The 23,301-nt window shown below is 44.3% G+C and overlaps 1 protein-coding gene across 6 annotated transcripts in view; it reads left to right on the top strand.

Annotated features, from left to right (window-relative positions):
• PRR5L (proline rich 5 like) overlaps nucleotides 1-12,409 on the top strand; it is a 44,532-nt gene extending 32,123 nt beyond the window's left edge. For all 6 annotated transcript variants that reach the window (XM_055716869.1, XM_055716868.1, XM_055716867.1 and 3 more), the window contains 4 exons: nucleotides 337-428; nucleotides 4,003-4,143; nucleotides 5,604-5,730; nucleotides 9,586-12,409. In XM_055716869.1, coding sequence (XP_055572844.1) covers nucleotides 337-428; nucleotides 4,003-4,143; nucleotides 5,604-5,730; nucleotides 9,586-9,968 — 743 coding nt within the window. In that variant the 3' untranslated portion in view covers nucleotides 9,969-12,409. The remainder of the gene's footprint in view (nucleotides 1-336; nucleotides 429-4,002; nucleotides 4,144-5,603; nucleotides 5,731-9,585) is intronic.
• Nucleotides 12,410-23,301: the final 10,892 nt, after the last annotated feature.

Genomic DNA, 23,301 nt, shown 5'->3' with positions numbered 1-23,301 from the left:
TGAGCACGCTAACTGTGGGCTGTGAGTTTACACAATCCTTTGCTGTGGAGTTAAAGCCTCTGGTTGGAGAGGGGCTTCACTCTTCTGTTGGAATTGGTCTCATGTTTTGCACAATGCTGTCTTCTTTGCATTAAGCAACACAGCAGTTTATGGTCACAGCCTTGTGTCTCTATCAGACTGAAGCTTGGCTAAGCAATGTCCAGTTTTGGATGGAAACTGTAAATGTGAAGGGTGGGTTTGTATCTTACTTAGGGAATTACACAGTAGTGGGAAAATTCAACTTGATTTTAGTGTCCCTGTTGCTAAAGCTCTTGCTCCTAATCTCTGTTTTCATAGGTGAGGATCGCATTGAAGTCCTGTCTGAAATCTGGGATCACTATTTTACAGAGACTCTTCCTACACTCCAGGCAATATTCTACCCAGTCCAGGTAATCTTAATTATGATTCAGTCTTCAATCAGGTGAGGCAATGTAACTGCAGTGTCTGCCAATGGCACGTGGAAACTTCTCTTCTGTTCCAGCAGTACTGTTTGGGCAGCGGCCAAACAGGTCTCAAAACCTTTAAACTAAATCTGGGAGGAAGGAGAGCCTGTCCGAGTCAGCATTAACTGTGTAAGAAGGACTGCTAAAATCTACTGGGCAAGCACAGTATAATTTATTCCCATTTCTCTGCCCTCTGTGCTTAGCTAAGCTTGAACACTGAAACTGTTGGGCTGTACCTTGTCTAGACTGAAGCTTTGGGCCGTTTGTATTTATAGTTATTCCATTTTTAAGTACCTGGGACTGTTGGTGCAGATGACAATGTTGGCAGCTTGTCTTCAGAGGGACAAATCTGAAGACCAGATCAGGAGCAAATGTGTTTAACTCACCCTAACTATGTTTGGAGGGCTTATGTCCCAGTTGCGCCTCTGGAAAATCCACTCTTGGGTTTTTTTATGCTTTAATAAGGGGACAAGAAAATCTATGAGTAGAAGATGAATGAACAACTTTAAGGCCTGTTTACACAGGGGATTTTGAAAGCTGGGTATCCTATCAGAAGTGTTGAGCTGTATCATTTTTTAATGTAATTTTAGTTAGTTTCCGTACAAGCAGTCTAATTACCTCCCCAGCCTATTTTCATCTTCTCTTCCATCAGAGAAAAATAAAAATGTACTTCATGAGGAGACTGACGTTCTTGGAAACGCTAGCCTCCTCCTCTTGACTTTTGCCTCTTCCACAAGACAGACTTTCCAGAGCCTTCTAAAATTATTTTTCCTTTGTATCATGTGAAAGGCAGCAGGTAAAGCTTAAAGGTTGATGTGCTGCTTTTGACTGGGGTAGAATTAATTTTCTTTACAGTAGCTAGTATAGGGTTAAGTTTTTGATTTGTGCTGGAAATAGTGTTGATAATTCAGGGATAATTTTGTTACTGCTGAGCAGGGCGTACACAGAGCTGAGGCCTTTTCTGCTCCCCACCCCACTGGCAAGCAGGCTGGGGGTGCACAAGGAGCTGGGAAGGGAACACAGCTGGGACAGCTGACCCCAACTGACCAGAGGGATATTCTATACCGTATGGTGTCATGCCCAGCGTATAGAGCTGTGGGAAGAAGGAAGGGGGGGATGTTCGGAGTTATTGCATTTGCTTTCCCAGGGAACCGTTAGATGTGATGGAACTCTGCTTTCCTAGAGGTGGCTGAACACCTGCCTGCCATGGGAAGTGGTGAATGAATTCCTTGGTTTTGCTTTGCTTGCATGCATGGCTTTTGCTTTACCTATTAGACTGTCTTTATCTCAACCCACAAGTTTTCTCACTTTTCTGATTCTCTCCCCCATCCCTCTGTACGGGAGTGAGTGAGTGGCTGTGTGGTGCTTGGTTGCCAGCTGGGGTTAAGCCCTGGCAGTTGCTCTTTTCCTCTAATCCTATTAAAGTTAACACTTCCTAAGGGAGAAAGGACTTCTGCAAAGACAGACACTAACCTTTCTACTGTGTTTATCTTTATTCTTTCCTTGCTGCAGATGCTTAAAGGTAGGTGCTTGGCAGGTAAAACTTTGCAATTATAATATTGCCTTTTTCTCTCCTCCTGCAGCTAACGCTCAGAGTGACCTAATCTTTTTAAGCAGCAGTTTGTCTGTGCTGCAGCTACCTGTGCACCATTGAAACAGCTGAGCTGTGTGTCATACTGACCGATGCTAATAATTTTGCCACTTAGCAGAAAAATCTACTCCCCTGCTATTAAATGTCTCTAATGAGAAATTGAAAAGAAGTTACTGCAGCTTTTGAAAGTAACTTGGTGGTAGTGGTGAAAGCGTGACTTTGTGACGTTGAGACTCTTTGAAAGCATAACTTCCTTACTGTATTTGTCTTGTCACAATCCCTGAGTCACTCAGCTCATCTAGCTTGTATAACAAAATCTCTTTCACCAAGTCGCAGTTCTTCATATGCTACTTCAGTAGATGGGAAAGTCAGTTTGTTGTTGGTTCCCCATCCTTTGCTGCAAATGCCAGTGATTATTTAGTTGTGCTATTGTGTGATCCCAGCAACTGTCCATTCAGAATGAAAGTCAGCCAGCCAAATGTGTTAAGTGTATGTTACTGAAGGTAGTAACTAGAAGTAACTTCCTATCTCAGCTAAGTTTAAACCCAAGGCTCATAGCTGTTGCAGAACTATGACCTTTATGCAGCCAAGTTGGTTAAATTGCTGTGCAGAGGGAAACTATGTAAACAGGTCACTGGCTTTTGTATAGTTGCAGCTGTTGATGTAACTGATTGGTGTGGAAAAAGAACAGCAAATCTTGTTTTGTTTGGCACAGTAAGATGTTTGCATTTTGAAATGGTGTATGAAGTTAACAGGACTAAAATGCATGATATAAGTAAAAAGGGTGCAGCTGCTGAAATACAGTTCAGAGATATGTACTGGTCTTTACTACACCTCCATGTTTCTAAGCACACAGTGATGGTTTAAAACAGCAAAGTGCTTTTCTTATGGCCAAGTTGCCCTCCAGACTATTGCTTTAATTTGTATTTACATATTGATGATGCTGTTAATTATGGCATTAAAATGAATATGAATTAATGATTAACTGCTGTTAATTCCTTCCAGCTAAATATTTGCCATGTTGAGTGTGTTATAGAGACCATAAAATGGTTCCCAAACAGACTGTGGGGCAGAGATTAACATGCTGGGAAGAACAAGGAAAACTCTTTAGGCTGGAAAGTGCTGGGCAGGTCTGGGAGGAAAGTTTCTGCTGTTAAGCTGCAGTGGAGCAAGAGAAAGTCATGCAGATGTCAAGCACAGCAGAGGGAAAGGCGGTAACACCAGAATGCCAAATGGAGTCCAACTGTGTTTAAATATGCTGAGAAATATTACAACATGCTTACTCGTGGTGTTGATGTAAAAGAAGTAACTGGGAGGACGCAGAGCACCTTGTGGTAGAAATCAGTGCTGTTGCTTTTTGTTAAGTGATGTTTGGTACAAGCAGCGTCACTAGCCTTGATCTAGCCTTATCATCTGTTATGAACCGAACGGTGGATTTCTGTTGTACCATCAAGGTCTAAAGCACAGATGCTGAGGAAAAAGAGGATCCAACACAGACAAGGCTTAGTTAAGGAATAATCTGTACCAGCCTCTTTCCCTACCAAATCTCTGGTTTTTCAGCTCTGAGTGGCAAAAGCACAAGCTGCACTCATCCTGAGTTTTGGCTGTTTGTGACCAAAGTGGATGGCAGTTTGGTTTCATGAATACATAGTCTTTTGGTGAAATACAGACCCGTTTTTGGCTTCACTCCAAACATAGTGGCGCCTCAGATGAGGTTTTACTCATTTCAGAATTTCTGTGGGACAGAGACTGAGAGGGAAGCAACTAAAGCGTACCATAAATCCTAAGCCTGAGCAGCTGTGGGGTGCTTTGCCACAGCAGCAATGGGCGGGATAGACCCTTTCCGTCTGTATGCATACATGTGTTCATGCAATGCTCACACATCCCTTTACCAACTAATGGATTTTGTCTTCTGTGTTTTTGTTTTAGGGTCAGGAATTGACTATCCGCCAGATTGCTCTTCTTGGCTTCAGAGACTTGGTCTTGCTAAAAGTAAAGTTGGAAGAAATTCTTCCTCTGGTCCAGACAAAGCTCCCAGCTTCCATTGTCCAGATGCTGTTAATTCTGCAGGTGGGAAGCCTCTGCTCTTCTTTGTCTGTCTCCACTTGTGTATCTTGACCTTATTGAACTAACATGAACCCTACAAAGGAGAGTGGGGAGGGTAGAGGGTACGATGAAGGGGAAGTGATGTGTGCTGATTTGGGAGCAGTAAATGGAGAAATGAGAGCTGAATTTGAATGTCCTGAGCTTTCCTGGGAACAGGTAAGGATGCTGCCATGAAAGGGCCAGGTTCTGCTCTTTGGTTTGTATTTTTCTTGGTACCTCTCCTCTGCACTTAGGAACAGTCTGAGGATGCTTTTTTTTCACATAAATTTTCATCTCCCAGCTTCTCTGAATGCTTCTTTGTGCTCTAGTTCTCCTGGTTTCTCAGCTTTGCAAATGACAGGGCAAGCCTCCATCAGAGCGGATTGTGGGATTTGAATGAGCTGTGACTGCTGGCTGTCCGATGCCAGCTCCTTGGCCAGCTGGGATGCTGAGCAGTGCCCATGAGAGAAGAAAAAACCTTTGGGCAGCAGGCAAAATGCTAGACTTCTTCCAAAGGCCTCTCTCAAGAGACCTAGATCTTATGTGAGGACTATCCTCTTTATTCAGAACTCAAGCGAATATTTTACAAGCATGCCAAATGCAGCCAAATACACCAGCTGGTTTATCTTTTTATATTGCCCAGCACGACAGTCCTGCAAAATACCATATCACAGGTGGCTGTTTGGGTTCCTCTCACTTTTATTTCTTCTCTAATATACCTTACAATGAGCGGTGAGGAATGAAACTTTCTGAAACTGTGAAGTGGCTAAGCTGGTATTTCTGTATGAGTTCTCGCTGTTCTGATGTTCCTAGCGACCCAGACTGTAATAACAGGAGATAAAGTACTAGCTCAGTTTCCCTGCAATACTTTATTAAAAGAATCTCGAGGGCAAAGAGGGTCTCAGGGTGATGTATTTGAGAAAGAATATCTTATTGAGACTTTGCAGGAAGTTAAGTCTGTGAACGGTTTCTGAAATTACTGTTAAATTGGTTAGTGTTATCTACCATCTTCACAGCTGTAAGCTGAACTACAGAGGATGCTTTTCTTGCAGTCCTGCCTAGGAAAAGAGTAGTGCTTCGCTCAAGTTGTGTTAAGGGTTTTCTACAAAGAGACATTTCCTGGTAGAACTGCCTTGGTATAATTATATCACTGTAGTTACACTGTGCAAACCCTCCATGTGAGTGTACCCTGTATCTTCATATTGCTTGGTCAGGAAAAAGACAGCTTGCTGCTCAATGTCAATAGGGCAGGGCTATGGTGTGAACAAGGAGGCTGACCTGAACAGTGCCTGAACCTCCATTTGGGCTTATCAGCTCTGCTTCTCCAAATGATCAACTGATGTGGTGGGGGTATTCCAGTGCAGACAACAGACTCCAAGCTTTACCCAAAAACCTTACTCAAAACTACATAAGGGTAATGTTGACTTTTTATGTTTGAATTTCAGAGTGTCCATGAGCCTACCGGCCCCAGTGAGGGCTACCTACAGCTGGAAGAACTGGTCAAGCAGGTGGTATCACCATACTTGGGTTTGTGTGAGGATCACAGCTTCTCTGGTAGCACCTGCTTGCTTGGTAAGACATGCGCATCGTACAGAAGCTCTTGTTGGGGTACACAGCTTGGTTAATGTGAAGCAGTACATATCTGTGCTAGAAAAGGAGACAATGCATGACTCAAGGAAAGAAAACAAAGGCTAAAACACCCTCAAGAAGGTTCTGATTAATATGTTTCTGAATGTAGATTTTTTGTGGCAGGCTTTTTATTTTCCATGATGGAGTGAGCTATTACTGCCCCACTACTGCATGCATGCACAGGTGCAAAGTCTCCCCTCTCTCTGGAGGTGGGCTTTTAAAAAAGATTTTGGGACTCTCTGGTCCATGTCTGACATGCTGCTCTCACTCTGGTGAGACACTGCACCTAGTCCTTTGCTGCCTGCTCTCTGTCCCTGCTTGCTAGCCTGCTTTATGGCTCCTGGGTTGCCATGCTTGCTGCTGCATCAGCAAGCCTTTGCAAACAGCAAAAACTGTTGGGTGCTCACTCTGAGGGATTACAGGGGTTTTTGCATGGAACCTTACTTCAGTCTGAGGACTCTGCTTTTGGTTTGGGTTATTTTTTTGTTTTTGTTTTGGGTTTTTTTTTTAAATAAAATATCTGTGTTTTAACTGTGGATAAACGGGTGTAGGTGAGAGAACTGGCATTCACTTCAGGAAGGGGATGCTTATAGTGGAAAACTTCTCCACACATGATCCAGCAGCTCTGCTTACACATGTGGTGGGCCAGAAGAGCTTCGCTAGCTAAGAAATAGCCGTAGTGATACTGATTTGATAGCCAAGAAGATTTAAATAGAGTGAGTGCGAAAAGCTCCAGCCTCCCTCTGGTTTTATAACCTTTAGCCCTTGCTTTGATGCAAACTGTAGCAATCTGGAGACACACAACCTGTCTTGTATAACACTGTAGCAGCACAGGGGTTGAGATGGTCTTGCAGTAAAAGGACTTACTAAGGCTCAGACAACCCATGCCTGTAACAAACTCAGGGCATGGCTTTAGGCAAAGTATGGCTCGGGTTTTGTCTTTGTGGTTGTTGGGCAATTAAGTATCTTTTATGCAAGTGGACATGGTTATACAGCATTTGTTTGCAGACCTGATCCTGAGGCTGAATCTAGACTACATTCCCCTGTTAAAGTTGAACTTTGACAAATCTGATTGTTTTGCTGTTTATGGACATCTGTATGCTGCTGGGATAGTTTCAAAGGTAGCTGCCTGACCTGTACTGAAGTTTCTAGCCATCCTGGATTTTTGGATTTCTGCCAGCTGAACAAGGCATTAGTGCCATTAAAAAAAGAAAGTTTCACAGAAATAGGCCTTGTAAAATTTATGTGCCTTAAAAGCATTGTATTTACTTTGATTTTAGCTGTCTTTTATTTGTGTGTATTTCCAAGGTGTCCTTTTGCCCTTACTCCACCCTGTGCTGAACAGGAGAAGAGAAAAAACTTGTGTTTGTATTACACAACATTAACAGCAGAGCAGCACTTTTCTGCAAATAGTCTTTCAAAGTGCTGCTGTGGTGGTGGTTTCTTTTCTTTAACTCCCACTTCTAATCACACTTCCTTCTCTTCATCTCTCCCTCTTTCTGTCACCTTTTTGCTTTCTCAGAACCAGTTTCTTCTCTCAGTGGGCAACCTGTAATGGCGATGAAGGCCATAGGTTCTGTGTAGTAGCTTCTTGGAAACTGCGCTTTGGCTTTGGGTACACATACATTCTCAACAGATGCTATGGAGGCCAAACTGCCCTCTAGACTGGAGCCTTCAAGACGAATGAGCGTTGAGAAATGCAACTGAAGGTGTCTGATCACATCTGTGAATACACATAAGGCTTCAGTCTGCAAGACTGATGTATCTTAAACTTGATTTAAAGTGAGAGAGGAGTGCAGCAAGGATAGGTGTGAGAGGGGACAGGACAGCTTGTAGAGGGATTCATAGAGGACAGTGTCCCCACCTGCTTTTCTGTTATCACTCTTCTTGCTTTGACCATGTAAATTAGCTGTAATCTGCATAAGGATGGAGTACTCTGAGGGGATCCAGCTGTCTAAGAAACAATGTTTAAATTGGAGATAGGGAAGAAGATAAAACATTTACCCATTCCCCCCATGTGTTAAACCTAACATCACTGCTGATTTGAGTTTGCTTGTGAAAAATCCCTTAAAAACTCCTCCCAGTTTATGTTCCTGGCCATAACACACCAAAACAGAAATAAAATTTCTGGTTGTACTATGCATGACAACTCCCTTAAGAGACTGTCTTTTGCGGCCAAGAAAGTAAAGGGGGAAAAGTAAAGCAATAAATGAATGTTTGGAGTTTAGCCTAATTTTAACTGATTCTCATGATAAAGAATTTTAATTCCGTTGCACAAAAATAATCTGCAGATATTTTTCCCTCAAAAAAGTCAGGTCCCAATGGCCTCCAACACTACAGATTGCTATGGCTTGAACTGCAGGTGACACCTAAAGAATATATTCACTGTAACCAGCCTCAAAAATTATTTGCACATACTCTTCAGCACAGAACGAACCATTTTGAATGAATGTATTACTGGAAGCAGAGAGGTGAACCGTTGTCATAGTTTGGCTGCTGCCAGTAGTGGAGTTTTGGCTGCCTACCCTTTCCTCCCTGCAACAATATAGAGTTTGTTTTCTGTTTTTCTTCCTGGTGAAAGCTTCCAAAACTCTTTTATAACCTTCACTGACAACTGCTTTCCTTTGCATTTTGTTACTCTATCTCATACGCTCTGCAGTCTTGGTGGAAGTATTTTTAGATGGTTTAGAGGTCTCTGACTTTAGGAAATGAGACCCTGCACTTCAAGGAAGTTGGTGAGAAACAGAAACACAGGGAATAGTTTTATCAGCTGTCTTGGGGGTAGACTGCATAGAGGTTTAACATCCCATGGTAATCCTGCATGGTGGTGGAAGACAGCAGGGTGAAAAGTAATACTATCTGATTCAGCCTGCTAGGGGAGTGAATTACAGTGAGCCAAGGCACAAACTCGGAATCCTGCTTTTAAAGCTTTCAGTGTCAGAATTGAAATGGTGATTCATGATACGGAGCTGGTGACTGTGCCTTGGGTTTGAGTTTTAAATCAGGCATTTCCCCCCCCTTTTTTTGCCAAGCAGGTTGTAGACCCTGCACTCATCAATTCTGTGTCACCACTTCCACCTGTGCTGTGCAAGCACTGCCTTTCTCTTCTGTGCCTTTCCCCCTGGGCTGTTGTGGGCTGTTGCTGTGCAGTTAGGAGTTTGCAGTGTCTAGCCCCCAAACCAGACATATTTTAAGTGGAGGAAATGTTCTTTTTATTGCATAATCTTTAAAAAAATACAGTGGGATAATGCTAGCAGAACTGCCTTTCTGTAGGCAGCTGGGGAAGCAGCACAATGTAAGCATCAGGAATTTTATGTTGACACCAGCTAATGGCGTCTCCTGAGAGAAATTTTCCAGAGAAAGGGATGGCAACTCAGGTCCTCACTGAATGTTTCTCTGGGGACCTGTGCCACTTTAGTGTCACTGATTTTAGTGAACCTGCATGTGAGCGCTCCTACTTGGTCCTCACCGCCCCCCCCCGGGTAAGAGAGCAGACCATCAGAATGCTAAAGAAAGTCCCTTTGCTGCACTTGTTACTTTTGGGCTCATTTCTTTCAGGCAGCAACACCATTGCCTTACAGCAGGCTGGGAGGTGTCTCCTTCCCCAGGGAGAGGCAGACCTACTTTATAAACCTCTGTCAGTAGCAGCTAATGAGCACCTGACTGTTCCCTGGTGGTAATGTCATGGGATACTCTGTGGCTGCATGCCGAGTCCTCTTGGTTCCCTGTGGCCAGCCTAGCAGCTTGGGAGATGCTTTGTGCCCTGTTGACCATTCCTGCTTCCTTTTTCTTTTCCAGAGAGACGGTACTCCAGAACCCATGCTAAGACTGGTGTACTCAATTATTCATCTCACATGGTGACGAGCCGGCAACCCAGCGAGATGGCCCTGACCCCGCTGACGGAGCAGGAGGGTGAGGCTTACCTGGAGAAATGTGGTAGCATCCGTCGCCACACTGTTGCCAACGCTCATTCGGATATTCAGCTCCTGGCAATGGCCTCCATGATGCACACGGGAATGGTGATTGAGGAGTCAGACAGTACTGACAAATGCCGCCTCCTGCAGCCCAGTTTTAGCCACAGGCAGTGCTCCAGTGAGCCCAGTATTGCCGATGGACCAGAGGAAGTTGTAGCAGCAGGTAGGCAAGACCCTGCAGAGCTGAACTGCACATCAGTCAGCTAGAAGAAGTCGTGCTGAGGAGAACTGTATGCACAAAACTGGACAAACTGTTCTGTCATCCCTGCTGGGAAAAAAAGAAAAAAAACCTTGAGTTTTGCTCATGTCATTGAAATGGCCTTGAGGGATCTTACATCTCTTTGGAGATCTGTTTTTTGTCTCTCTAGATTTGTTTTTCTTGCCTGTCTGGGATCACTGTTGATGGAGGTACCAGGCTGCTCTTGAGTGAGCACCAAGGGCTGCAAAGGCTTTGCTGTCTACCTTCTGTAAGCTTTCTTTCTCTGCTAGTCCAAACCTTTTGGCCTCAGATTTCCTTCTATTTCTTTGGTATGATACAAATTAGCCTCTTTCTGCTTTTCTTCATTTTCCCCAGCTTTGTGCTGCTTGTTTGCTGTTTGTTCCTGTGGCGGAGCACCCTGTGCTAAATGTTCCCTTTGCTTCTGGTGCTGATGACTGCAGACTGTGTTTTTCTCTTTTAAAGTTGAACTCAGGGATGAAACCATTTGCATCCTGCAGAAAGATCTGCTCAGGTGGCTTGTAAGAGTAAGAGATCGTTCACTTTGCCTCCCATGGGCATGGATGAAAAGTTGAAATCCAAACAAATCAGACTTCTGCCCGTGTCCAGACCTCAGGAGAACTGAGTGCATGTAGAGTCCCAGCTGAGTACTTCATAAGTACTGTATTTCGTTCCAGTCATATCTTTGCGGGTGGCAGTGTAAACTTGGGTACAAAGGAGGAGTAGGTGTGTAAACTGAGGGAAAAATATAGTCCTGAACATCCTGGCATTTGGTATCTATTTGGTCTCAAAATTTCAGTGGTGGTCAGGCTACAATGACAGGAGAAATCCAAATGAATTCCTCTGGGAAGGAGATGCTGGGCAGAGTCTGTGCTTGTGCGGGAGACATAAAGGCCCTTCTCAGCACTGGGCCATCATGACTCTAGACCAGGAGGTGACAAACAGGATTTCATCCTTGGGCTGCTCTGATACTTCTTGCACTTGCAGATTTTGTGAGACCAAAGATAACCAGCCGGTGTAGAAAGGAGTCGTGTCTTGGTAGTGTATTTGTGAAGTGCTCCTGACCTCCAGTGGTATCTGACTCAGCACAGTGTTGCTTTTAAGATAAAGCAAGGCTCTCTGCAGTCTTTGTTTTTATTTTGAGGATTAGGAGTGAGTCCAGTTTGCAAGTGTCTGTGTCAGGCAGTACCATCCGCTGTGTCTGCTTTGTAGCATCATTCGGTACTCAAATGCTACTTCTATGAGAACAGAACCAATCTGTTCAAGCAGTCCCCCGGGATACTCTGCTGATGTCTTGCTAAGCAGATTTGAAAGTGTAATTACAGGCTTAGAAGTGAACTGAAATGCTGCCTTAAATGTCAAATCTCATTAAAAATATGGATATAACACCACTGCCACTCAAATCTAGTCCCTGTGGTACTGACTGTAAATAAATCTGTCTTGACAAGGAAACAGAAGGTTAGGATGCGCCTTCGGGATGTTTTGTTTTTTTTTTTTTTTGCATGGTATGACATTAACTGCAGAATTTGCCTGCTTCTGTTAGACATTAAACATCTTCTGCTCCACTGGTTGCACCACAAGTACAGCTCTGACCTGTCAGGATTTGGCTGTAGTAGCATGTGCAGCAAAAATAAAGCAGATTATTATTTGGAAACAAAGCATCAGAAATACCAGTGATGGGCACAAGTCATACTGCCTTTGTAAACAAGGGTGTTGCTTTGTCTCCTGTGGCAAGTGTTGAAGAAGATACTTGAAAGGGTCTGCTCTTTCTTGCAGTCAGCTAAGGTACCCTAGCTATTGGCCTTTGTGGAAATGCCAAGTGTTTTGATCACCAGCTGTTCTTACATGCTGGAGAACAGAGATGTAGTTATGCTGGCTGCTTCCTTCTCAGAGCATGCACAGTCCAGCAGAGGCCAGGAAGATGTGTACTTCAAGCAGTCTTCCCTTCAGATGGATTCTAGGATAAATTGCCCTCCTTTCACAAACTGGACTGACCAAGCCAACTTACTTGTATCCATCTGCCCCAGGGTGGCCACGGATTGTGGCGGAGCTTCAGAATCTCTGTAGTGACAGCCAAACCTAACAGACCATGCTGGTCTTACCTTGGCATGGTCCCTCCCATGTGGGACAGATGATGGCATCCTGCTCAAAAGGGAGGTTTTTGGCCCCTTGCTGTGTTTTAAGGCCTTCTCTTAGTCATAGTGGGGTATGTGGGGAAGTGATCACCCTGCAGCATTTCAGTTCACTGTTACGAATGGTTTTCTTCTTTCTGTTTCTTCTCTAACCCATTTGCCTTCTGTAAATACCCAAACCATTTGGATTAGTGAGCAGCACCCTCTTTTATGGAGGCTGGAATGATTTATTTATTTCCTGACATATTTTTGGGTCATCTCTAGAGCTAATAGGAATACAGTCCTGGTTTTAACTTGAATTTCTTGTTCTACATGTATGTATAATTTGAATTATTTTGATTTTGTGTCTGTTACTTTGCAAAAATTTGCACCGAGCCACTCTGAATCATGCACTTCCCTAGTTGTTTTGGTTTATAGGGAGGATTAAAGCTGGTGGCTTTACTTTATAAACTGAAGTAAAAAAAACTTATTCTGTAAACCGCACTGAGGGTCTGGTCATAAGCACCACTTGTACAGCCATGTGAAATGTACAAGCCTCTGCAAGCCCATACCTTTTACAGGCAGACTGGATGAACCTGGAAGTGGTCAGAAATCTGTGCCCTGCGTCTGTCGTGACAGCAACACAAGGCTGGCACTGAAGGGCTGTGGGGGCAGAGCTGAGTGGCTGCTGTCTGCTGAGGATGCTTTCAGCCTGCTGAGGCTCAGTCCCCTGGAAATGAAGAGCCACATTGTCCCCAGGCAATGAGCCACAGCATGAGAAACACTTGCATTTTGGATACAGGGTTCTGGCCTGGGGTTACATTTCTTCACTGCTCACCATGTCACACAGCTGTGACAGGGGCACAGGGCAGGTTTTTTCTACCCTCATGGTCATCCACTCGAGAGCACCTCCTGGAAGAGCTGTCAGAATGGGAAGAAGAGATTTCTCTCACCACCTCCCAAAGTCTGTGTGTTACCTTCTAACTAGATAATTACCTAGATTGAGCCGCTTCCTATCACACTGAATCTGTCTTCTCTTTTTACTCTGTCTCCTTTTCTTAAGGTAAGTGATTTATTCTCTGTGTCCATGCAATTGTGTCACAAATTTACTGAGGGTGCCTCAGCAGAAAGCTATTCTGAGTACAACTGGCCTCTTTCCTGACATCGTTCATAAGCATGCAGCATTTTTTCATTGCCAGTAAGCAGAGCTTCTTCAGTCCCCAGCTGGGTGGGTAGCAACCTGGTGTATTTTTTGTTTTTTTCTATCTGAAACAAATGCAGTAGATCTTGGTGCTGGCACTGGCAGCAGCAGGGAGGAGTCCTGCAGGGTGTGGATCGACACTGAGGTAGGGTATTGCCCTTTATTTTTTAGGTCTGAATGGCGATGGGTAGCCCTGGAAGGAATGGTCTTTTGATACTTATAACCTTGAGTTGACAGACTAAAAACGCTTGGCTCTTACAAGCAGCCTGTGTGTTCCAGAGAGCAGGAATAGAGTGTCTGATGAGGGATAAATTGTGGTGTTTATGCTGTACTTATATGAATGTCTTAATTCTGCTGTAGACCCAGAGTAACCAGTTTTCCTAAACTGGGTTCCCTGTTCCTTCCCAGCCTGGCTCCTTTTCTGGGCCAGTAGCAGGGCTCCTGGGCCAGGCACACACCTTGTATTTTGAGGGTGGTTGGAGTTGGGGGCAGCCTTCCAGTAAGAGAAAGGGGAGCCAAGCAGCGCAGAAATTCAGCTGAAGTTGATGACTGTCTTGCACCAAGTTGCCAGAGCCAGGATTGCAAGTTCTGGGCTAAGAGCAAAAGGTGCTGCCTGTGCAGAGGGCTGCAGGCAGGGCTCTGCCGAGACACTTACAGTGACTATGGGTCTTCCTCACGCTTAGGAAAGGCTGAAGAAGGGTTATTTTTAGACATTTGTGCTATAGAAATGAAAGTGAGCTCCTCTTCTCATTCACAATTGAAATTTAGAGACAGATAAAGATCTATTCAGCTGTGGAAGCTGCAGCCGGCCGGCCGAAGTGAGTGATTGTGTTTTATCCAGTGATTTTAGTGCAGCAGGCACCTACTCGTTCCATGAGGCTGGCGCTGGAGTTGGGCCCTTTCCCCAGCCCCACAAATCTGCCCCGCGATTTGGCCAGTGGTGCGCATTCAACGGGCTGTGGAGGAGGCTGCGAGAGCACATCCTCCCATTAGCCTCTCCTTTGTGGGAAACCACTCACTCCTGAAACAAATGTGTGTGTCATATCAAGCCACAAATCGGGCATCTAAACTTCTGAAGGAGGTGGGGGGCCAGGCTGTCCGTGCGTCCTGGCTGCCACTTTCCCTGCATGGGACCGGTCTCTGCAGAGCCAGCACTGCTTCTCGTGGAGCAGCCTGATGGCAGAGCTTAGGAAAGCAGGTGAGAAAGCAAGACTTACCCTGGTGTAGATACTCCATGGTGCCCAGGGAGTTTCCCAGGGGAACACTGGCTGGAAATCTGGCCCACAATCAGCTTGTTTCTTGCTCACAAACACTCCAGCTCCATAGGAAAATTACCACAAATTTTCCCCTTAATTCAAAGTGGGAAGAATGTGGCTAATATTTGGTATCTTCCTGAGCAAAGAGAAGATAATTAGTCATACTATTAATTTTTCAAATGTGGAAGGCGGATCTGGCAGCATGACAAGAGCTTAAATGGGATTTTGTTACTTATCCACCCATTTACTGTCCCCTTGCTATGCCAACAGCTCCCAGTGAAGGGCACCAAGCACTTAACTAAATAAGCAAAAGCTTCTAAACAGAAAGGCCAGCTTTTAAAGCAGCTTAGCAGCAAATGATCAACATGTTCTCGTTAATATGGTGCTCAAAATTTCATGTGATAAAATAGCTGCTACTTTCCATCTGAGAATTGGCTGCCCTTCATTCATTGCTTGTACCTGAAGATACCTTGAATACCCATGTTAATTATATTGAACCATTATCTCCACCTGGGAGAGTTAAGTGCTTATAATTGTTGTGCCATTTTACATCTCTCCTATGTGTAAGTTCATCCATTCCAGGGGACAAATCCTGCCCTCAGCACTTTTCCAGGTCCAGTGAAAGCTGTTGTAAGTATACAGGAAGAGGCAGCTCAGGGTGTATTAGTAGTTTCGGCTGCATTTCTCCAGTCCAAATGATAACAAAAAATAGCAATTCCAGTGAGGAAATAAGTGAACTGAAAATTGTCATTATTACTAGTAGTTGCTAGTTGTGTATGGCCAACAGCTCATGTAGGAGACCACGAGATGGGAGAGGGCAATGAAGAAGAAATACATGCAGGTAAAGGAAATAGCTGACTAATTTTTTCCCACATAATTGGTATAACAAAAGGTGGGGTAGAGGCTTACTTACAGTTTGGTCACTAGACATTTCAATGAGCAAAAGGAAAACAAACTCCTTACAAAAAAAAACCTCAAAACCACAATGGCTTGAAGGGTCTCGCCTGCCCTAAACTCCTATCATAGTACAGAGCAGCTCTTCAGCACCTATAAACTGCAGCAATATTCAAGCAGTTGCTGTTTGAAGTGTCTGTCATCAGCCTTCAGAGCTAAGTCCCACTTATGCCAAGAGCTAGTTTGTAATTCTTGTGGCGTAACTATTATAGGCTGTGCAGTAACAACCTCTGTTACATCGGAAAACAAGTTGAAGTCACAGAATCATTCTTTCTGATCTCAAAATTTATGAAGGCAGCTGCATTGGCTCACACCCAGAAGTTTTCTGCAGTTGCTATCATAATAGAATTTTTTAACATATTTATTTATTTATTTTTGTTTTACCTGAAAGCATGAGTTCTGTGAGAATTGCTTAGGCTACACAAAGAGCAGACAGACCAGCTATGAGATGCTCAGGGTTCATGTCAGTAACTGTACCAGGACTACCTGGAAAGTAACACAATTTATATATATAAAATGTCAGAGAGAAACCACAGAATTTCTGCCATACACCACGTACCCTGTAAGCCTCTTGGACTGATTTACATGGGTTATGGGTAAGCAAGTCCCCTTTTCCACTGGGTTTTTACTACACCAAATGTTTATCGACTAACATATATCAATAGTTCTTGGAGCAGAAACAAGAAGTCCTCCCTTGTCTCCTGCGTATCTGTCTCTAAGGGGCAGCTTCACTATTACAAGTGCAAAACCTGCTGTCTTTCTTCGGGCTCATCTCAGGCTAATGAATTATCATGTATTTACAGGGTGGTTGTTTGTGAGATGAGAAGGTAGGAGAGGCTGTTCTGAAGGAGGGGACTGATGGTCTTTGTGAAAAGTCCCCCCTAGGCGGTATCTGCACTAGATTTACAACTTACTCTTATCCTTCTTTTTTTCCTCTTTGGTGGGGATGGGAGGGGAGCTCAAATGTGCATACAGGACTTTGAACCTAAGGGATTCAGAATGACTCTCCTTTACAGTTTGAGTGAATGCTGTGGAAGGGGAGAGAGAAGGGGATTTCTTGTGATTTCCCCCCATTCTCAGTTTTTCTCAGAAGACAGTAGCGGGCAGCTATTACATGCTGAGCATCACTGTATTTGGAGTGCAGATGGAGCTCCTCTGGTCAGCCTGGTGCAGGGTATCATCAGTCTCTCTTCTGGCTCCTAAATGTTAGACATCTTTCTCCCCTGAAAGCCCAGTGGCAAACTGGAGGCATGCTGCCCAACTGCACCCATAGTCCTGGTTAAAAGCGGTGGCTCATCCTTAACAGCACTGTGGCAAAAAGCAGCTGTCACTGTCTAGTCGTTCCCCCATCAAAGAGACTGTCCCCATGTCTTTGTAAGTCCAGCTCTTTGAAATGAAAATAAATGTTGAGTAAATGAGGCCTGACAGCATTTGCCAGGAGCTCCCTCCGAGCTCATTAGCATGTATAAGCCGCTGTGAACAGGACACCCACGCTCGTCAGCCAAACAAACAAACAAAAAAACCCATCTTCAAAAGCTTATTTCTTTGACGTTCCCCAGTGCTTAATCTAATCTTCTGGCTGTCTGCATCGTTATTGCTATCTTCTTTTGCTCAGGGTTTACAATGTGGAGTGGAAATTGGTTAAGACCTGTGCCCCTCACATGCTCCGCTCCCCCCCCCGCGCCCGCGCGGCTATTTGTCGGGATTAGCCGATCCACCGGCAGGACCAGTGGTGCCTTCAGAGGGCAGCAGCAGGCCTCCCTCCACACCTCTGGCTTGGCCGTGGTTAGGAAAACTCAGATCTATAAATAATAAGTGCGGTGCATTCAGCAGTAGGTCCTCCTATCTGCAGGGGCTGTGAAGAGGCAAGTGGAGAAGCATTAGGCTTTTGAGGAAGTGGGTATTTGCTTTGCAGATGTGTTCTTGCATGGCTTGTTCGGGGTTGCCCTTAGTGGAGGAGCCTCAAATGGGCTTTTGAGAGTCTTAGAGGGCAGCAGATTTGCCCTTTGGCACTTGTCCTGTCTCTTACCCCGTTTGCAAACCAGCTCTCTTCCCCTCAGCTGTGCCTGGGACGTCTGGGACCCCTCAAGTCCTGTGCCCCTTGGGTGTGCTACGGTGCAGCCAGCCCAGGAGCTGTGCCCAGCCTCTGCCATGCTTAGATATGCAAAGTGGCTCTGAAAGCCGGTAAGTTATTTTCTTTTAGTGCTGGAGAGAGTGTACAGGGTACTACTGCAGAAAATGTGGTTTTGGGAGGAGGAGGGCAGAACCTGTGGGCTGAAAGGGATCCAGGTGCTTAGCACCGCAAACAGTCTCTGCCACTGCTTGTGGTGAAAGCAAGGTGCGCATGCAGGAGATGAATCTTTTGGGTTAGTAACACCTGTCCCCATACTCAGTATATCACTTCAATCTGTCTCCTACCCTCCACCTTCCTGAGACTGCTAATTGGTGTCCTTTTCCTCATTGAAGTTGATAAAGCCACATTTGCTCCAGCATAACGGATCTGTTCTATCCAGCATAACAAGTGTCTGTAAATGTAATTAGTGGAAACCTATGAGCAGAAGTTCATGGCTGCTCTACAGGGTTTGCTGCCGGTGTGCAAGACTTCTTCAACTGCAGGGGTATGCGAAGTCCAAACAGGGAGACCTAAAACAGTTCAGTTTAATGGCATGTGTCATTAAATCATGGGTCTGAAACGCTACCAGCAGGGTCTGCAACCACCTCTTCATAAAACAGGCAATTGTGTCAAAATGCTGGCTGGGATGAGGCTTCTGTAGCATCAAAGCAGGCTTGCATCTAACAGGCAGGGCAGCCTTTAGCGAAGGGGGTTGCTACCTGTGGAAGTGGGTCTAACGTGGTCTTGCCATTGATGGTGGAATCTTCTTTTACTTCAGACACAGATAACAGATGCCAAAACCTGCAGCTCTGTTTGCAAGCCATCCATGACAAACATACAGTTAAAGCCTTGGATGGGGAGGTCAATTATTTAGGTCACTGGACAGCAGAGAACTCTGTTAGGTGGGAGAACTATCTGTTGGCCTTTCAGCGATTCAGCATGCAGCTGGATGCAAGTTTATCTCGTGACCTTGAAGGGAAGCAAGTAAATAGGATGGTTAAATGAATTGTAACAGATCAGCTTGCATATCTGAAGGACAATCAATAGAGTGTAACAAAGGCATAGATAGCTCCAAGGCTTGAGAGTCACACTGCAAAGGGGAAAAAACCCAACCCGTTTCTTTCTTGCTTTGTATCAGAATTGCTTGTTCAGAGACATTCCTTTCTGTGCTACTTACTGTACTTACATTACTCAGTGATGAGTTGTGGTGTTGAGTTCTGGTCTGAGAAAAGGTGTCTGGGAAACTGGACAACCAAGTGAATTAGTGAAGTCATCAACAGAAAGTCTGGGCAAATAAACTTTCCCTCTCTCACCCTGAGACACAGATTTTGTGGGTACAGGGAGATCAAAGGCTAAGGGGAAGGAAACGTTTTGTACCTATTTATGCTGTTGCATGCTCTGGGATTAACAACGTAGGTGTGAAGGTGCGTCTCATTGGCCTTCTGATGGATCAAAGGTGACAGGAACAAAGCCTGAGTTTGTGGCTTTTCTTTTTCCAGACCAAAATGACACTACTTGTTGAAAGAGGTGGGAGAGAAAATGTGTGGGTTTGTCTGTGGAAAGCCTTGACTCACTAAAGAAATTCTGCTAAGACAAAAAAAATACCTCCCTGCTGGGTGCCAGCTTGTAGGAGAGGCAGGAAAAGCAGTGTGTGATAAAAGCCTGGGATGTGGCACTGCAGCCACAGCAGACGTGGAGCAGCACAGCGAGCTGAGGTAGACTGGGATGGAAGGTCTCAGCTGAAAATAGAGATTTGTTAGGATGAGCCCCAAACAGCAAAAGGCTGAGACCAAAGTAAGACCCTCCACATATCAATGGAGTTTGAGGCCTAAATGAAAAGGAAAATCATCTTTGTGGGGCTATTAAGAGAACTTTCAACAGACTAAGCAAGGATCAAACCCTCTCAATTTCGGAAATGACTTGCAAGAAAATGATCTCTGAAGGCAGGGAAGTTTTAGTGTCCTTAAATTAAGCTTGTGTAAATAGTCCGATAAACAGATGTTTCAGTATGAATTACAGTGATCAAGATGCACTGAGGGCTTGACTGGCAATGTGCTTTGGAACACCCCGGCCATAATTTTTTTTGAAAATAATGCCTCCCCCTGTCCCCCAGCAAACAAACAAACAAACAAAAAAGCATTGATGGTTCAGTCAGGAGCAGCTGGAGTGGTCTGCCACGCTGTCTGTGTGAATAACTGGATGAATGTGTATGTTAGCTTGTGCTTCTAGTCTTGTGGGTTCCTGTCTAATTCTGGAGAAAATTGTTAATGAGCTGGGTGTTCGTGCCCTATTACAACGAACTGTATGTTGCAAGTGAACTCTAGGAGCTTGCCACACCAATGTGCAGGCTAGTACGCCTTCTTGCTGAAAAGACCTCATTGCTCTGACTCTTTGTTATCATTCATTGACTTTCAGGAGTTTGATTTGATTTTGTGATAGGAATCCTAGGTCAAAATGGATGTAAAGGTAGCACCCTGACAAAAGACCCCTTTCATTGAAGGAAGGACTGAGCAAGAGGGTGAGTTCTGGCACCCTGTACACGTGGGTGTCTCTTCATTCTTCCATTCCTTGTGGTGGCCTCTTCAAAGGGCACCATCCCCACTTTGTGTGGTCTGGTGGGGCCCTATTCAGCTATATTTTCAAGGAGCAATAAGCTTTGTCCAGTGATTACAATTAAACTGAGAGAATTTAGGTGCAGGACATTTAAACATATTTTGATGCTCACCAGCAGTCCAGCTCTGTTACTGAAACAATGCATGTCACTGCAGCTGATAGATGAATCAAAAGGGCTTACCCTTGCTTTTACACTTTCTGATTTTGCTAAGGACATGTGAAGGTGCTGGACGCACAGTTCTGGGTCAAAAACCTGGGGACAGCTGGACTGGACTGAGACTATCTTTATAAGAGTTTGATTTGTATTATTTTTTCATCTTTATATATATTTATATATTATACATTATATTTGTATATACTTAATATACTTAATACAATATTACTACATCACGTACTTTTAATAGCTTTAATTATGTATTTAATTTTTACATATTATATATTTTTTGTATTGACATCTTTACTATTACTTTATTTTTATCTGATATTGTTACAGCTGGACTGAGAATATATGAAACTAAAAAGTAGGCAGAGGTTAAAATATGGCTTCTTTGCATTCACACACTGGCTTTCATTGCTGTCTGACAGCAGTGTGCAAGGGACCAAGAAATCCACTGTGCGCATTCATCTCTGTCCTGCTATTTAATTCATGGGTGTGGGTGTGCGGTGGGCTGACCTTCCCTTTCCCAACAGTACTAACTTGCCTTTCAAGAGCATTGTGTTTTCTACCTTTATGAAGTCTAATCCCTTTCCATTTCCAGAGGATCCAAACCCACACTCTATACCTATTTTTTGTTTTTGAAGTCCAGGTGCTATAGCTGAAGCAAAACAAACAAACAAAAAGCAGATCACTGAGTTGTATTTTACTGATTCACTTTCTGAATTTTAACTAAAGGATGAGGACAGGCACATGCCTATATAAAGGATTTTGGCATGAAGAAACCAGAGTGTTACCTCAAGCAGCTGTGTCTAGGTGAATCACACTGGAGGCACTTGCTGAGGTAAGTCTAAACTCCACACTGTATGAAGTTTATTACACCTGGGTGTGATACTGAAACTAGGAAAACTTGTACCTGTCACGTTTCATTTGCAATACCTCGATGCCTTAACACCCTGTTAGCAAAGCCCAGGTTGGTGCCGGGCTGAAACTACCACTTTATTATAGGCAGCAACAGAAGCAGAGTTTAATGTTGGAGAGAAACAAGCCCATGCACATATGAATGAATACCAAAATGAAAATAAAAATGCCAAGCTCAAGTGCACTGTTGTAGGACTTGACAAGCCAAACTCATGGACCTCACAGGACCCTTTCCCTGACACACCCTGCTGCTGTGTGTGCAGCGAGAGTACCTGCTGCTGAAGACAAAAAAAATCAACAAGCAACCAGGACTGGTCTGTAGCAGAGGAATCAGGACTCCATAAAAAACAATATTCCTCACAGATCAGGTAAGATAAGGTAAGGTTTGTCTTGCTTTTCTCCTCAGTGTGTCAATTATCAGCTGAGTTTCATGGAAATCATGTTCAGTCTGGGAGGGGTAAGAAACTGAAAACTCACATTTTTGAACAGTTCATGGCAGGGTTTTTAGCGAGCTATTGCTTCTGCTTTTAATAAGCTAAGGGAGTGCAAGAGTTGGGGTTTTTTTTCCTAAAATTGTCAGTACCCAACTGCTCAAACACTGCTGTTTGGTCTTGGCCCCTTCTTTGTTGAGTGGGGTAAGTCTCCTGGGCAAAAGCCACCAGAAAATATACATATGGCGTATAGATTTGTTTTGCTACAGGCTGTCACCCGTCAGGTCTGCCTGAGCTAAGTGAAGCCTGCTGGTAGTTTGATAAGAAACTATCAGCTAGGATCTACAGGACTGAGTAGATCAGGGCTTTCCCCCAGCTTCAGCACTGGGTGACTGGCTGCCAGCTGAAATAACTATCCACAGTCCCAGGGGAGAGCAGCTAGCTCCAGGAGGCAATGAAGTGCTGACTGGGACAAAGCAGCGGGATGAAATCACTAAACTCAGGAACCTTCATGGGCTGTATTGCCTCGGAGATCAGTCAGAGCACAAACCGAAAGGAAAAGGAGGCTCACTGGTCGAGGCTGGGACTACAGCTAATAGGGAAAATGTTTTCCTGTTTCACAGTCCCCTCCTCTCATACAGTTTCAGAAATCTTCCTGTTCCATCTGAGAGGAAAAAAACCCAACTAAACCCAGCCTTTCAGAGCTGTGAAACCCAGGTTCTTGTTTCAGTGGAACGAATGATTACCAAAAGACTAGACAGTGAAGCAGGGCCCCAGGTTTTGAGCAGAAAGATTTTCTTCATGATGCCGTATCTCAGTCTTTATCTGCTCCTCCTCCATCATAAAATAGCAAAGTGAACTCATTTTTACAATATCACATATTTTTTTGAAGTGGAGGAAACTGCAGTCTTTTAGAGGAATCGAAAGTGGTGATAATTCTGCTTGGAATAAAATACGAGTGAGGGTGGATTCAAGCTGTGACTACTACTACAGAATCTCTTTCTGATTCCTCGCAGACAAGAGGAAATGAAAAAAGAGGACTATAAGAAACAAAGACAGTTCTGTCTATGGTTGGTTTTTTAAATTGTTTGCAAACTGGAAAAGAATGCAGAAGTAACACAAACTCTTCACACATTCTGAGCTCTGACAAGCTTAAAGTGTTAAATGCCTGCCTCTGTGCTCAGAGAGATGTATTTTTATCATCAAGGTGGTTAGGTTTAATTAAAAAACTAAACCCAGTAAGGACAAAAGACACAAAGGCTACAGATCCTCAAATTCTGTATTTCAGGTCAGTAAGCCTCTTGGATCCTGTAAGGGCTGTGTGTGTGGGGGGAGTGGCACCAGGGTCCACTAGTCCAGCTGGGGCAAGCCACCCCTTTAAGATGGAGCCGACAAAGGCTTACTGGTGGAAAAATGATGACGGTGAGACAGTGGTAACAATGAAATGTGTTTCCTTTGGTAATTTTTCTTGCTAGCATAACATTTTTCCTCTTTGCGGGGCATGAGTGTAGGTTTGAGGTTTGGGTTTGCTATGTGTTTGGTGGTGGTTCCTCCCCCCCATCCTGCTGT

This window comes from Falco cherrug, chromosome 7, assembly GCF_023634085.1.
Source record: "Falco cherrug isolate bFalChe1 chromosome 7, bFalChe1.pri, whole genome shotgun sequence".
NCBI classification, from domain to species: Eukaryota; Metazoa; Chordata; class Aves; order Falconiformes; family Falconidae; genus Falco; species Falco cherrug.
This window is presented reverse-complemented; position numbering and strand designations above follow the sequence as displayed.